This window comes from Chiloscyllium plagiosum, unplaced genomic scaffold (assembly GCF_037043375.1).
Source record: "Chiloscyllium plagiosum isolate Xiang-an unplaced genomic scaffold, Cpla_swu_hap1 HiC_scaffold_32, whole genome shotgun sequence".
Lineage (NCBI taxonomy): Eukaryota > Metazoa > Chordata > Chondrichthyes > Orectolobiformes > Hemiscylliidae > Chiloscyllium > Chiloscyllium plagiosum.
This window is the reverse complement of record NW_028270170.1, coordinates 5,183,520-5,200,037: the sequence shown is the minus strand read 5'-3', so window position 1 is coordinate 5,200,037 and position 16,518 is coordinate 5,183,520. Positions and strand designations below refer to the sequence as shown.

The window sequence follows — 16,518 nt, the reverse complement described above, 5'->3', positions numbered from 1 at the left end:
TACCTAATCTATTCCCCCCCACTCTGCCTACCCACTTCCCCCCCAACCACCACCCCCCCATCCAGCCCCACCGCCCCACGCCCCCACTCCTGCCGACCCTCATAATTTACGCTGAGTTGATTTTCTTTCTTTTTCCACCGCGCCCAGTCGGACACTCGATTTTTTTAATATCATGAATACATTATGAATTATTGATTCCGTCCACGAGTTCAATAAACAAGACGGTGGCACGGAATATAATTCTCCCTTGTGTTCTGCAATAGAAGTTCACTTTATTATTATAGGTTCCGGTAATATTATTTTGAAATGCGAAATGCTTCACTTTACCCGAAAAATATAATACCATAAGCTGATACTTAATTGCCAAACACGTGAAGCAAACAGCGAGCTTGCCATCTCAGTCGAGGCCTTGTCCACCACGTCGCTAATTAGCATAATTTTTCACTTGTGACGCTGTGTTTCGAGGGGATTAACACTCGTTGCCTGCCCAGCATTCAAGAAAGAAATTGTTTTTTCCCCTTAAACCGTGCTTCTAATATATATACGTATTCAGAACAAACATACCGAATATATGGGTTTCCTTTCTAGTTCACTCTGCCCTGTAAAGCTGAGAAACCATTGTTATCTGTGAGTAGGGCGTACCAGTCTAGGGCTCAATAATATCAGGGCTGTCCATTCAAGCCTTGAGCTTTCTACAGTTCTTTGAAGCTGTACCATCTCGCCTTTCTTTGCCGTTACCTTCAACGGGTGAATTTCAGCGCCATAACCAGCTGTTTTATCCTTCCTTTTGTATATGTATATAAAAGAATTTGGAAACTCCTGCTTATCGATTGCGTGGTGAATCTGAAATATTATGTCTTGCTCTGCTTCTATCGTCAGTGGCTAAGGTAAGCTGGACTCAAATAGGCTATCACTCGTGAATGGCGGAGTATATGTCCCAGTGATTTATGACCATATGACTTCAATCTCGGTTCAAGAAGAGTTCACAAGCTATAGCTTCCTTTCACGCAGCGACTGTTTCACATTGCATCTGAATTCAACACGGAGCCCGTTCCTTGGGCCTTTTTTAGGGGCTAATTTGGAGCATTTTTCAAAACCAAGCTCTCAGTTGTGACTTAAGACATATTTACGTGGACGTCTTACAGTGCTCTATAATTTAAGGTGTATGACGACTTCCCCTATTGTTGTCCCATTAGCTAGGATGGTTGTTTTCTGAATATTTAACACATTTTGGACAATCAAATGGCCCTTCGCTTGTTTAGCTCTGTAATGCCTTGAGACCTGCAGGTACAGCGTGTCGGGATTGTGGAGAGTGAAATCTCAGGATATTACTCTTCCAGCCTTAGTGTTTCTCCGAAACATGGTGGCAGCCGGCGACTGGAGCACGCCTGACTTTGCTGGCTCTGTTCTATATTTATCAGATCATCATTTGAAATGGAAACATTATTGAATTTTGCTGTAAAAATCCAGTTTTATTGGCTCGCTTAAACTCCGTTACAGCCTAGAGTTCATTCCGTGCAGCCGTGCACCCGGCTGAAGGCGGGTCATTTTGGTTCGAAATTATTATTTTGTGTGCATGCTTAACTAAATAAAACATTTCACCCTTTCTCGCTATTGGTGAATGATGGAAGAATATTGCTCTGCCGGCTTTGAATGCAAAGGTTGAAATTTTACTGTTTTTAAAATCTAATTATAATGTATTAGGAACACTGGCCCTCTCTTAAAGAACAAAGATCATATCCGACAATCCTCGCGAAGTACAAATGAACAGAAGCGTAAACTTGCGCATTATAAAATTCGATTTTATCATTTCAAAGTGTACGTTTGAAAGCAGGTAGTCCGTGACGAGGGAGTTCAATTTTGTAACAACCCCATGCCTCGAATGCTTTGTTTGGTTTTTAAATACATTTTCAATCCTTTGATTTGGATAGTTTATGCCAAAGACGTTAAATATAATTTTAACGCAAAGCGCCAGGGCCTCATAAACATTCTATAAAGCAAAAAATGATTTAGAAACATATTTTAATTCCTTCTTTCACGAAGAGTTTTAATTATATTTTCAACACCGAATCGTCTGACAAATAAACATTCCGCCGATTTAAACTGTAGAAAGCTTGAGAATCATTTTAAAAATTAAATCATATCTAACATGACTGAGATGTACAGTGCTTCCTGCGAGACAGATAAGCAGATTGCGTGCTGCTTAACTTCATTCGAATACTTTGACTTCACGTATCTTTAGGCAATGCCAAATACCAACATTGATATTTCGGAATGAATTGTTGGATAGAAAGAGAAGGAGAAGGAGAGGAAGAGAGAGGGAGGGAAACTGTGCAAGTTTTGGAAAGAACTGACCGCTTCCCCTACATACTAGTCGGTTTTACACTATTGTTTGTAATTGCGGCTGGTGTTGCGAATCTTAAAAAGTGTCAACCTGAAAATGTACTTCAAACATAAACTGGAAAACAATGTGCCAGTGTGGAGCAGACAAGAAATCTCTGCACATTTAAGCAGTATGAGGATTATGCCGACCAAGCCTCGCCGTTGACTCTCCGCGTTCGAGCCGCTCCGGGAGTCCTTGCACTTTTTTTTCACCCCAAAAAAATCTTTATTGGTCCGCTGACCCCTCATACATCAAATTATAGAGCACCTTCCAAGACAGCATCTATTATCCTTTTTGTTTCTTGGTTAAGAGAGAGGTTCAAATGCTGGTCATGCAGAATACAACCTCTTGTATTTCAGGTTTGAAATACTTTGCCGATCCATCATGAATAGTTAAAGCTGTGGCGGGGAAGAGGAAAAGGGTCCTAAAATATTGCCGCAAGGCCAAGCCATGAGACGTCCAAAAACATATCCAGTTTACACATGGACAGGGGGAGATAAGAACAAAATCACTTACTTCTCACCTTCACCATGGCAAAGTAACACGCTATTAACAGCCACATTAAATAGATACGTGTGTATTTTTAGAAAACAGTTAACCCAAATGGTTAATAGACTGTAATTCCTGTGTATATAAAATGAGAATGTTTTACTGTTTCTCGGTAGTATTTCATTGTATTTTTTTTCCTCCATGTAGCTTCTCATATTGTCAGTGCTGCCTAACAGTAATGGAGTTAAGAGGTATAAATTCTAGATCGCGGCATTAAACAAGAAATTATGGTGACTATAAAAGTATGTTTCGGATTAGGGTTTGAATACATAGCTACTGAAACATCAATAAGTTTCCTTCTATTTAAACCAGATGTTTTCAGGGGAAATCTTATCCCGCCATGAACGCTGTACATTTATAAATGTTGATACCTTGGCAGCTTCGCTTTATAACAATAGATGTAAACCTAATTTTAAGCGGTAGGTCAGATTTTTAATCTAGAATATTGACAGCATGACAATTAATCAAGCAAGGGGCAATGAAATGAAATGTAACGATGTTTTGTGCGTATTTTAACTGAACTCGTTGTGAAAGTTTATATAACTGCATGTTAAGATACCAAACCCGACTTCGTGTGAAGTTTTTTTTTCATAAATAATGATCATTTTTGGAACATTGCCTAAACCAAAAGAATTTAGCAGTGAGCTAATGCCGAATCTGATCTCTATTAAAATAGTTTTGCAGATGGCTATGTGATTCTGTTTAGTTTTCTTCCAGGACTCAGTGCAAGTGAGTGTGTGTTTTTGCGTGCCCCCCTCTCCAGTCCAAAATAGGCAGGAATCAAGACTAGCCATGGCATCTGCTGTGCTTGTTTGGTGAACGCTATTCATGTCATTTGCTTTTGAGTATGTAAGATGGATTCACACACGTTCCACTATTATTCTGTGGTTCTTCTAACCTTAGGTCAACTGCCAGGAGGCTATTGGAAGAAAACGTCACGTGAATCGGGGTGCCAATGTTATTCGATAAGGGTGTCAGGACCCTGACAGTTTGTGAAATAAATATTGGGAAACTGCGAGATGCAAAAAACGACATACTACGACAACTGTACGCTATTCAGTGGATACACATACCAGGGAGCAAATGGCTTCAGCTATGAAGTGGCGCAGGAACCCTATCCACCATCTTCTCACGTTGAAAGTGATTTTCAGAGATCGGCCTGTTCCCTTCAGCCAGCTGGCACTAGTGTTCCGCATCCCAAATCTAAAGACATCAATGGGAGCTGCATGCGTTCGAACCTCCCCGAGCACCGCCAACCTCCACCTGTCTCACCTCCCCAAAACCCCAGCAGCAACTCGACACAACCAGGCACCAGCAAGACTCTGCCCAAGTCTTCCCACACGTCCACTCCCAGCCTCACCAAGCAGATATTCCCGTGGATGAAAGAGTCACGGCAAAACTCCAAGCAAAAAAATAACAACTGTCCCAGTACAGGTACACCAACTTTCTTTTCGCAGTTTTAGGGATCCAAACATCAAATTTAAAGACTGCGCTATATTTTAAAATCAAAGCATTAAAAACACGAATTTTAAGTATCTGTGTCACGTAAAGCTTTTGGCTATATATCGCTTTAACACTTTGATGGCCCATTGTTAAAATTTAAGGTTATTGCCCTCAGCAACCTTTGCCACCCCACCATCTTCCGCCACTTCTCCCACTTTCTCAATTAATTATTATGTTGATTTGAAACTAAAAGATATTTTACCATTTAATGCTAAAAAAAAAATGCTGACTGGCCCCGTGCTCCTAAATAGCCCTGAATGGAGAAAGATCACATACTGGTGATTGTGAAGCCAGGAAGTTGATAATACATCAAAAAGTGAAGTAATAAAATGCAAGTAATTACAAATATGCTGCAAGCCTAGAAATACTAATGCAGCTTTTACTAGTGTTCTTACTAATAACAGCAACATTAACCAAATCGTACCTTGCAGTTTTCCATTCTAAACCTGACTTTGAATGGGTCATAATAATATAATTAGGTTGGTTACGTTGCAAATCAGCATTTGCCCTGTCCTCTTTAGTGTATCACTTCAATTGTGGAATATATTGTTCTAAACATTGTGTCAATATGATTATGATTCAATTTTCTGAGCTCTGGGGATCCCACGTCATATTTCTGGTGTTGGGGGTATAGAACTTTTAATAACGTTTAATATGAAATGATAGGCCTTGATGTGTTAAGAAGGAGGACTCTGTTTTTCTTTCAAGACTTATTAAATTTATGTGGAGAATTTCCTTGTTCAGATCAGTGCACTTTTAAGAGGTGATTATCTTTATTTTATTGCTCACAGCTGAAAATGTCAGTGGGGACAAAAGCCCGCCGGGTTCTGCCTCGAAGCGAGCGCGCACTGCCTATACCAGCGCGCAGTTGGTGGAGCTGGAGAAAGAATTCCATTTTAACCGTTACCTTTGCAGACCTCGCCGAGTCGAGATGGCGAACCTGCTGAACCTCAGTGAACGACAGATCAAGATCTGGTTTCAGAACCGCCGAATGAAGTACAAAAAGGATCAAAAAACGAAAGGCATGGTGAGTTCTTCCGGAGGACAATCGCCCACGGGAAGTCCCCCGCTCCCCGTCCAGGCCCCTACCGGATTTGTCAACGCCATGCATCCGCTTGCGAACAACTCTGCCTATGACGCCCCTTCACCGCCGCCTTTCAATAAACCTCATCAGAACGCTTATGCTATGACCACAAGTTACCAAAACCCGATGAAAGGTTGCCCATCTCAGCAACAGAAAAGATACCCTGGGACAGCTCCTGAATACGAGCCCCATTCGCTACAGGGGAATGGCAATTATGGGACACCAAACTTGCAGGGTAGCCCTGTATACGTTGGCGGGAACTACGTGGATTCTATGTCCGCTTCGGGGCCCTCTCTCTTCGGCCTCAATCACCTTTCTCACCCTGCATCTTCAAACATGGACTACAATGGTGCTGCTCAGATGACTCCCAATCAGCACCATGGACCTTGTGACCCACATCCAACCTACACAGACCTTACATCGCATCATCCTTCTCAGGGAAGAATTCAGGAAGCTCCAAAGCTGACCCATCTGTAGCAGGCCCAAGCAGGAAGCTTTGCTGAACAGAAGTAAACAACAAGTCACCCTTTCCTTTTCTCATGATAGGTTTTTGACCCATTCCCTTATTGAGGTCTTCTCAATCATGTATGCTAACTTGTATTAATATATGTTGCTTATATTGTCCCCTTACAGAACTAACCCCTCCTATATAGAGTATACCTACTACATTCCACAGTCCCTGCTCCCCACCCCACCCTTCCCATCCTCCCCTCTCCATTACAATCTTTAGGGTTCTTAAACTTTATAATGCAAAATCTTAAAGATTGTACATTTGTTTTTTGGACTCAACGTGAAACAGGGTAAATGAACAAATCTTCTGTCCTTTGAAAAAAAGCAAAAGTGAAGACATTTTGGGTATTTGCTGATGCTGAATTTCCTTTGGACACCTGTATTGCACTTATTGTTTACATTTCAATGGGTGAAACAACTCATAAGAGGCAAGCAATTCCAACCCAGCCTTGAAGGAATCTTAAAATTGAGTAGCTGGTGCGTCTTTCAATATGTGTCTATTCTGGTGAACATGCAGATATATTTATTGATTATGCCAGGAAAATATTTCTTCTTTTTTGTATTATTTATCCCCAACAATACGTATTTATATAAAAAAATAAAAATGTACTTTTTAGTATTTACCTGTCCACGCAGTTGTATTCATGTCACTGTAAACAAGTTTATTTTAGTTAATGTAAACTAGAACAAGAATGTAGTTTTCTGCTACCATTGTACCTACAAATAATGTAGTTATATTGAAGGCATGGGAACAGAATCGGGCAGTAATTGTATAGTCATGATTTAGAAAAATATAGCAAATCCTCTTTTTCTGACACTCCTTGCCTTCTTCGTAGTTATTTTCCTTGCTAAGAGTTGTCTGTCAAACAATTCTGGAATAAATCTCCTATTAACAGAATTTGTTGTATGGTTTATATATCAAATATGAACATGAAGTAGGCATCAAAACAAGTAATAGGCCGTTTACAGTAATGCCTATTTCAGAAATAGACAACAGTGATTGCAAAACTATTCAAATCATACGTTGTAAGCTCTTTGTCTGCATCTCTCCCACACAGATATTTCACACATTGGTACCAGCTCAACCTCGTTTATAGTTTATTGCCCAATAACTTACAAGTCTTGTCTATTTTAATACTAATGTGGGGGAGGGGATGCGTGCAAAGGAGAGTGGTCTCAGATAAGGCCGCGTACAAAGCTAAAGAATGAAGCACTTTTCCAGCTTGTAAATGTCTTTATTACCAAACAAGGTCCAGAGACTTACACAAACATTCAGGAATTAAGGGGTAAAAAGTTTCCATCCGGTGTAAGGAGACACCACGTGCTGTCTGGGCAAACCAGTCATTGGATCTGCAAGAGAAACAAAGACCAAAGCATGAACAGGCTGCCAAAGTACACATACATTTTCAGAAAATTCCATTCCAAATGAGATATTTTTCTTGGTCTGGCAATCGATTCATTTGATAAAGAATGTGTATAAGGATGGATTTTGATTTCAAGATTTCTGTAAACTCTAAAGCCTAGCAAATAATTGAGAAAATAGCATTAACCACCATGAAAATGTAACTTGACACCCCAATTATTCAGGTTTTGATACTAAACTGCAGAATGAAAATAGCTGAGAAGTTTATTGCTCTAACAAAACTTCTATTGCACTTTTAAAAACTCAGTTTATTAGGTGTTCCATGCCCTAAAACAATACAAAACAAACGTCTTGTTGTAATCACGTCAAGCACTAAAGTCATAATCACACATTGTAACAATTGCTTTAACCTATCAGAAATATAGGGAAAGAAAAGCGCAGAGTGATTAAGGTTATCTAATCATATAAACACACATTTGCTTCTAACAACGGCTATCAACGCTACATTAATTGTTTAAGCATGTTCTTTCTTAGTCAGGTAAATTATGGAATATAATAATAACTTAATTAATTTGCTTTATTTTATATATTACTTATTTCTTAATGCAAAAGGTCACGGATATTCTTATTTCTGCACCACCAGTTTCAAAAGATCAACAAGAGTTATAGTGGGCATCAGTTATAATTTCATAAACAAAGTCAGAAGTATTAATAATCATGGTTAATGTTTTCCTAAGTAATGCTCTCCATTTTAAAACGCAGATCATTTGACCCTTTTCTTTGATTTTCGCTAAACCTGAATTTAAAAAGAAATTTATTATTCTGTTCTTGTGAAATCAACATGAAAGGCAATGCTCAATCAGTTCGTAATCATATGCGCAGTGATATGGACATTTAAAAGCCACGGATCTGTGTGAAAGTTTTCCTGAGATCGTATAACAATTCTCCAGGGTTTTCCAAATACAATTTTGCAGCTGATGTCAACCAGAGCTAAAACGATTCGGCGCCATATTGTTCGATTTTCGACCTCTCGCCACCCAGATACAAACATCCCCCAACAAAAACGACTAAATACATTTTGCTTGTGATGGCGATCTTTAGAAAAGCTTCAATCATTTCGCGTTCTTCAGAGCACAAGAGAAAATAAAACTATCACCAACTAGAAGCCAATTTTATTTTTGGCATCATTGGGTGTTATTTAATTAATTGCAATAATCTTTATATCAACTTCTATTTAAAATATCATAAATTTGTTTTCCAGCGCCAAGAATTTTATTGCTCTCTTTGCATTGCAATCATTTAGATACATGTAGAGTTAGAGAGGGACTGAGTCCAAAACCACAGCAAAACAGTATTTAACTTTATCGCATTTAACTCGTAAATCCTTCCAATTTATAACATTTTAAACATCAAAGATTTTTAGAACTCTGAATAAGATATATTATTCTAAGATACGCGCACGATGAAAATAAATCGTTTCTACCAATTCAAAACAAAATCACACGCCATGTTACATACAGGCCTTTCTCACGTCACGTTTTAACCAATTATTCCTCAGTCAATGCTCCCGACTCAAGCTTCACACTCAGTGAATCAGGGTTGAACAGTTAAAACAGTTGATAAATTTAGTAGCTGAATTAAACGTGTTTTAAAAATATAATTAAAATCCTAACGTTGGAATAATTTTCGAGTATATACAGGGCTATAGTTCTTCTGTTCAGAATTGTTTTAGTATTTCAGAGGCCTACCGGGGCCCGCAGTTAAATACTTGCACCCACACACGTTTGAACAAACAAAGGTTTCTAGGACCCCATCGCACGAAGTCATTTACACGTCCCACACAATACTTTACCACGAGGGATTACAAACTGAGCCAAGGCAATGCCTAATACTTTTCCCCTTCAAAACTTAATAATGCTCTAATGTAACTGTATGTTTGCATTTTTGGTCTCTCGGTTCTCATTAGTCAATGATTCACTATGAATCTCTGTGTTTTGGACGTTTTATTTTAAAACAAATGTATTTCGCCACTTTTTTAAAAGAATGATGGTCAAAAAGGAAGGCCAATCTCGCTTCCTGGCAATTGATATGGGGAGGCGAATTCTTCAGTGTTTGCTCCCAAGGCTTAGCTGTCAAGCTCTTCTGTGGGGAAAGATTGATCGAGGCCGCCTTCAGTTCTTTCTTGGGTTCAGATTTTTAAAAAAAATCTGTTGTAACTCTCACGCTAGCCAAACTCTACAACAACATTTTCAAAAATAAAAATGTCTCAACTTTACACAGCCTCGAGTTTTTGCTAATCAAGTAAGCAGGGAAAACAAGTTCTCAATTAACTCGCATACTTCTAAGTAAGTTTTTAAATGAAAACATTTCTAAAATCCCCTTAAAAGCTGGTTAGAACGGTTGCATAGGGATGGAGGAATTACTGGATCGATTGGTAAATAGATTGATAAAAAAAAGTTGCAGCAACTTTCTTCTGGATAGATAGATCAAATAAGTAAAAATAGTTATTCAATACTTTCTCACAATTTCGAGGCGTCCTCAAATTAAAATCGGATACTTACCTAGTTTCAGAAACCTCTTCGCTGCTTTGTAAAACTACTTTAATAGCATTTATTTCCGTTCGATAATTAGAAAAAGCACATTTAGTGAATTGTGTCCAATGATACAACCATTTAAAGGGTTTAGAACTTTCCTACAGGCAAATTGCAACTGCCTGGCTGATCTTGTGAAAGTTCTATTTTGTTACTGGCCCTCTTGTCAAAACTTTGAAGATTAATGAGGTACCTTGTTAATTACTCAAGCCGCCAGATTTTAGGTGCAAATCGTCTTCACTTGAATTGCAAAATACTCTGATATAATTGGCAGAATTCTTTTGCAAAAATCAACATTCAGGTTTCTTAAAAACGAAGAAATATCACAAGACTGATCTGAAAAATTCTGAAATCAAACTTAAAATTCTGACGGCAAAATAAAGTGGAATCATTTGTTTCTTCACTTTTTGGATCAATTGCAGAGATAATGATTTCTTTTCATAGACAACAAATTGCTATTGGGCAACGCCAATCATGTGACAACGAATTTGGTCCAATTTCAATCTAGTCCACAGTTTAATAGAGTCGGTCTCCATACGCCTTGTAATATCAGAGATACAGAATTAAAGCCTGAAAATATTATTTTTCTCGATATTCATAACTTTTTTTTCCGTTTGGGATTAAGAAGGCCATGAATTTCGAATTGGAGCGAGAGATAGGTTTTATTAACAGCCAGCCTTCGCTCGCCGAATGCCTGACGTCCTTCCCTGCTGTCGCTGATACATTTCAAAGTTCATCAATCAAGAACTCGACGCTTTCACACTCGACACTAATTCCTCCTCCTTTTGAGCAGACTATCCCGAGCTTGAATCCCAGCAGCAACCAGCCGCGGCCAAGTCGCGAAAAACGGCCTCCAAATGGCCTATTCCCATCTGCTGCCGCGGCCGAGTTCCCGTGGATGAAAGAGAAAAAGTCGAAAAAAAACAACGAGACACCTCTGTCATTGTCAGCTCCGATCCCTGGGTCCTCTCAGACAGCGGAGTCTCCGACAGGTCTGCCCCAAAGCCCAGACTTTCTCTGCATCGTTTAGATAAGCATTGTAATTTACAAAACTCAAACTTTCGCTTATAGTATCTACACTAATTAGAGCGGAGCTTACAACATGCAGCAAGGCACAGATTAGTCTGGAATTTTGTTGTTGCTTAATTTATGAAAAGCATTTCTAATTGAACGATCTAGCACTTGGCATTAAAATTCTTATTCATTGTAATATTTAATGTAATGTTTCAATACGCGATTAACGTTGTCTAAGTATTTCGACATCCTATAGATTTTGATATTTGCATTCTCGGCGGCCATGTTGCTCAAACTCTTAAAAGCTCCAGCAACTCGTGAAAGGGAAACGATCTGTTCTCCAGCACGAATGCGTCAACGCTGAGATTATTTCTGTAAAGTGTAAAGCATTTTATCGACGCTTGCAAGAAAGAAGCTTTCACAAAGCTACTTTCAATCTAATTTGTGAAAGAATGGCGTCTGCCTAATAGAAGCTATTGCAAATCTTTTCAATGTTAAACATTCACTTTCACTCCTCCTCATTTTCTTTCTTTCTCGCTTTCTCTCGTTGCCCATCTCTTGGTAGAAGGCCAGTGTGAACAGGAAAACAGCAACAGCTCCCGGAGACTGAGGACAGCGTACACGAACACGCAGCTTTTGGAACTAGAAAAAGAATTTCACTTCAACAAATATCTGTGCAGGCCACGCAGAGTGGAGATCGCGGCCCTCCTCGACCTAACCGAGAGGCAAGTTAAAGTATGGTTCCAGAACCGACGCATGAAGCACAAGAGGCAATCACAGTATAAAGAAAATCAAGACGGGGAAGTTAGTTTTTCTATCAGTTCGCTTCCAGAGGACAAAGGCGAGGAGTCATCACAATTTACCCAACCGGTAGAAGCATCAGGGACTTATTTAGAGAGTAAAAACTGCGCCGAGCAAGCAAGAAAACAAATTCAACACACACTTAGCAAAGAACTCCAGAACCTGCAGGGCCTGACTGTATGCGGCAGCGACGGAAAAGCCAAGAGCCCCTTCTACGTGACAGCCAGCGCTGAAAACGGGTTTACAATAGGCCAGACTTGTAGCTCTGGTCTGGACACTCTTAGTTCAGAGGCCCTCGAATTGGTTCCCCTCGCAGATTTAAACATGTTTTCTTCGGATTCCTATCTGCCGTTCTCCGATGGATTATCTCCCAGCTTGCAGGGTTCCATCGACAGTCCTGTGGATATCCCCGAGGACAGCTTTGATTTTTTCACCAGCGCTCTCTGCACAATAGACTTGCAACACCTTAATTATCAATAGCAATTCTGAAGCTCTAGGGCCCGTGTACAAATTCAGCCATGTTTAAAAATATGTTCAGTATTTCCTATTTAAATTACAATAATGTGGAATATTAAAGAAAAATATAGAATTTATCTCACAGTAAATAATTTATCCATCAGCCTTGACCTGGAGTCTACAAGAATTGCTGTCTTTATTGCACAGGTATTTAAACAAATACAATTTTATTCAGTTTCACTTTGCTAAACTATGTTAAAATCGTGAAAAAAAATTGTAGATTCCCCTTATTCACTAACTCAGGAAAACTTAAACGGGAATTGTATTTATGGCAAAACTGTTTTATCTAATAAGTCCCAAAACAACACCTGATTTATTTTGTGTTTTAGAAGTAGCCTATTTATTATAAGCTCCGATATAGTGAATTTTAAATTATTTATTGTACATTATTTTCATAGTTTAAATAAAACGACTTAATTCTTTAATGAAACTTTACTGTCTGTGTTTCAAGGTGGCTGTTAGTGTTAATATTATTACTTTCGAAATTTCTGCATCAAGAATCAGATCAAAAATAGCGCATAAAGAATATGTTTGTTGTTAGCTGACAAAAAAAGACGTAAAACGCGTGTGTTTGAAAGAAATAAATCATCGAATTTATATCTACGAGAAGGTATCTACGCGAATTGGCCACGCCGGATTTGCGGTAGTAAAATGGCAGGTGTTATATAATCTAGTTTTTGTACCAACCTATTGCTTTAAGCATCAAACAGGATGGATAACCAAATGTTTTAATATCCTTCGAAATTCCTCTCTAAGCAACATTTTTTCTAAATTGATGTGTGTTGTATACTATATTATACAAGGGTCGTTTTACGCTGGAAGATGATTCAGTGAAACGAGTAAACCAAATGGAAGTCTTAAAAGCTAATCGCATTTTAGATTGCTAATGCAATTTCTCCCTGTTTTTGACGTCCTGTCCCCGCCCCCACCCATTCGTGAATCAAAGTGATCACCCATTATTCATGAGCTCCCCAATCGAGCTCAGAGGGGTGAAGTTTCCAGCCCTTGATTCCGCCAGTTTCTAGGAAAACAAAACACTCAACCTTCTAATGTTGCCACTTAATTCAATAGAAAATTACTTGAAGAAGTAGCTGATGAGGGAAATTGGATTTAGTAGATATCGCCAACATGGAGCATGAACGATTGCAGGCTTGATGGGCAGAGTGGTCACCTTATTTTAAAATTGATTTTATTTTGCAGAATAGCCAATTAGAATTTAGCTTAAACTCTACTGGAATATCTTAGAAGACAAAACTGGCCATCAAAACGTCAAGACATACAAAGCTTATTACAAACACGGAGGTCGGTGTTGGGGGGAGGGAGCGTTAGAGTGATTCCGATTCTATCCGTCCAAATGGATTCGCTTCGTTGCTCTGTCTGGAGGCATTTAAATCCCACTGTTAAAAGAAATCAGCTATCGGGTCCCTTGATGCGCTGTTTTTAATGTCCTGTCCCCATCAGCTTCTCGAATGTTGAATAAAATGGCCTCAGTGCTGCTCACCCTTCGTATCAAGCAGACAGTATTTTGAGGGGAGGGGGTGTTCCTTTCAGCCGGGTATCCTTCCCGTGCCTACCTCTTTCTATTTATTGGACTGGGACTGGCACTGATAGTCTCTGAGTTTGGGGGCACCAATATATCTGGGATTGAATGCAATTGGTGCAATTCCCACATTCTCTCTGATGTTTAATAATATCGCGATACAATTAATGGCGAGTGGGAAATATGACGAGGAAATTAAAACGAAAACTTTGGAGCACGAGAAAATACACTTTAAAATAAAAATGGAAATGAAAGCCAGAGGAACAGCTGAGACAGTATAAGGGGTGGCGGCCAAATAGTAGCTTGTGATGAGAAGAACATTGCTCGATAAAAAGAGCGTGAAGAGGAAAAGGCTTTGTGCAAATGGCCAGAAAATAACTAACAACATCGATCAAGACTTCATCTTTATTCGCAATTGTGCTCCACTTTTTCGCCCCCACCCCCCGCCCCTTGCGCTCTGCCAAGGGAGGTTTATTTACAAGATGTAATTTTTTTGTTTAAACTCATACATCAAGCTGCTTTATGAATGAGGGGGGTCATCTTGAGAAATCAATCGGAGTGACATAAAAAATAAATCATATTGCGCGTTAGCCTAGTCACGGTATTTCCCAAGAAAGGCAGGAATTTGGTAGGGCCTCGGAAATGCTCCACAGAAAATGTTGCAAGTATCAGGATGACAAGGTCCGCCTTCTGCAGCCTCAAAATGGCGCCGTGAGAGCGCAAAACGCAAAACACTCACTGTCTGCTAATGATTATTCTATCAATTTTTATCTGCACTTTTTTCCATTCTTTGTTCAATTTCATTTTAAAATCCCAAGTTTTGTTTCGGAATGCTTTACAAAAAGCCTTAAACGCCTACAAAATCAAGTCATTTCTTAACTCTCCACCGCGTTCGTCCTTTGTCTGTGGCTCCTTTCGGTAATCTATTCGTTTATTACGCTGTACTTCATCTTTTAGGCATAGCCCCTATTGGAACAAGCAGGCGTCCTATTCAAAGCTACTTGTCGCATGCATTGCAGTTCAACACGTTTTGCTCGTTGAGTTCGCAATGGAATATTCGACAGAAAAGTACAAACCACACGAGAAAATGTCCTGGTTTGAGGGCAAGAAACATGACAATATTACATTATTTTAACAACAACAAATTTCGTCCTTTACTGTATGACATGTGGTGAGGCATGGTAAAAAAAAGATAGGAGACCACAGAGAGAAAACAAAAAACAAAGTATGAATAAGCAAGCAAAAGAGAAAATGCTGGAAAATCTCAGCAGGTCTGACAGCATCTGTAAGGAGAGAAAAGAGCTGACGTTTCGAGTCGAACTGACCCTTTGTCAAAGCTCTAACGAGCCAGACCTGCTGAGATTTTCCAGCATTTTCTCTTTTGGTTTCAGATTCCAGCATCCGCAGTAATTTACTTTTATTATGAATAAGTCACATTGAAATGGTCTTAGAAAAGCTGGAAGAATAGGAAATTTTGAGATCAGAACGTGCAGGATAACTAAAGAGAAAGAGATACAAAGAGTGAAGAGGAAGAAAAAGAGCAAACACAGATACATTGGGAGGGCAAATGGAAATATGAGTAGAATGAGAATTAGAATTCCATTATTTATCAAACAATTCTAAGACCACATTGAAAGATCAGTTCCCTTGGACAATTCTGCTTATGTATTCAATGTAGTTTAAGGGCGGAGACTCCAAGAAATTCTAAGATTCAATCTTGCTATAGAGTTAGGTGCTCTGCTTTATTCCAATATAAATGCATGACAGTTTAATTGAGTACAAACTCCGTCAACTTACATGTGCAAACCTTGACGTGTTATCAATACAAATCTCTAACGAGCACCTCTTTACATAGCATAATGACCAGTAAAACTTGCTTCACGTCCAGGGAACACGCCAGTGACAATTACAAATCAATTCTATGCCCACACAACAGCTTTAATAAATGGGAACTAACCACTCAATCCGACCTTCCCTAAACACATATTGTATCCCTTTTTCCTCCTCCTACTTGTCAATTTCTGATCAATTTCATAAATTTAAAATCAATCTTTCAGACATATTTCTCCAAGTACTCTGATTGGTTCAAACCTGGGAAGCCAATAAATAGATGGTTGAAATAAAAGTTAAATATTATTTAAGAAAACAAATACTGTAATAAATTTAACAATTAAACAGTAAATGTCAATAATAAAACGATTACATAAGTCAAAATGACAAATGCCAGACATTGGATTTGTATATTACTAGTCGCTAAATTAAACCCTTAAAAGCCTAGGGATATGCTGAGTTGTGCTTTAAAGAGTTTTTCTCCTGTTCATACAGAAATCTACAAATCATTGCCTGGGAGTGATGGACTCCTATCGTCTGTGCATAATGAACTGCCCAGTGACCGTGGCTAAAACATTATAGCCGACAACAGACCGCATGGTTTCGCGTTTTTGAAATGTTCCATTTCTTTTCTGCCCACAGCTTCTTCACTTCCCGCCATACACCGAGTGTGAGGTACTAACCTAGCGTAGGGGTATTTCTGCACACATGCTATCCCATCAGACCCTTGAAAACGGACAACTGCAGCCAGCACACATGTCGCTATGGCAACTGAAGTGGGCGAAGCTTTTGCCTGAAAATAACGCATTACAGCCGACTTTGTAAAATACATCA

At 39.1% G+C, this 16,518-nt stretch overlaps 2 protein-coding genes and 1 long non-coding RNA gene across 8 annotated transcripts in view; 2 read left to right on the top strand and 1 right to left on the bottom strand.

Moving 5' to 3' along the window:
• Positions 1–6,927, top strand: part of hoxb3a (homeobox B3a) — a 46,083-nt gene extending 39,156 nt beyond the window's left edge. For 2 of the 5 annotated variants that reach the window (XM_087977728.1, XM_043674767.2), the window contains exons 3-4: positions 3,836–4,366; positions 5,227–6,927. In XM_087977728.1, coding sequence (XP_087833854.1) covers positions 3,952–4,366; positions 5,227–5,996 — 1,185 coding nt within the window. In that variant the 5' untranslated portion in view covers positions 3,836–3,951 and the 3' untranslated portion in view covers positions 5,997–6,927. Of the gene's footprint in view, positions 1–806; positions 888–3,079; positions 3,124–3,835; positions 4,367–5,226 lie in introns of those variants that run through there. The other 3 variants (XM_087977727.1, XM_087977729.1, XM_087977730.1) reach the window with 3 other exon arrangements.
• A 324-nt stretch (positions 6,928–7,251) lies between these two features.
• On the bottom strand, positions 7,252–10,091 carry LOC148141539 (uncharacterized). Its single transcript, XR_015752475.1, has 2 exons — positions 9,954–10,091; positions 7,252–7,379 (listed from the first exon to the last, which is right to left on the bottom strand). It is a non-coding gene; the product is annotated as an uncharacterized LOC148141539 (long non-coding RNA).
• Positions 10,092–10,475: 384 nt separating this feature from the next.
• Positions 10,476–12,749, top strand: LOC122539736 (homeobox protein Hox-A2-like). Of its 2 annotated transcripts, none has more exons than XM_043674769.2 (2): positions 10,476–10,975; positions 11,566–12,749. In XM_043674769.2, the coding sequence occupies exons 1-2, from the start codon at positions 10,615–10,617 to the stop codon at positions 12,276–12,278; spliced, it is 1,074 nt and encodes a 357-aa protein (XP_043530704.1). In that variant the 5' UTR covers positions 10,476–10,614; the 3' UTR covers positions 12,279–12,749. The 2 variants fall into 2 exon arrangements, with proteins under 2 accessions (XP_043530704.1, XP_043530703.1); XM_043674768.2 differs by having other exon boundaries at positions 11,563–12,749.
• Positions 12,750–16,518: the final 3,769 nt, after the last annotated feature.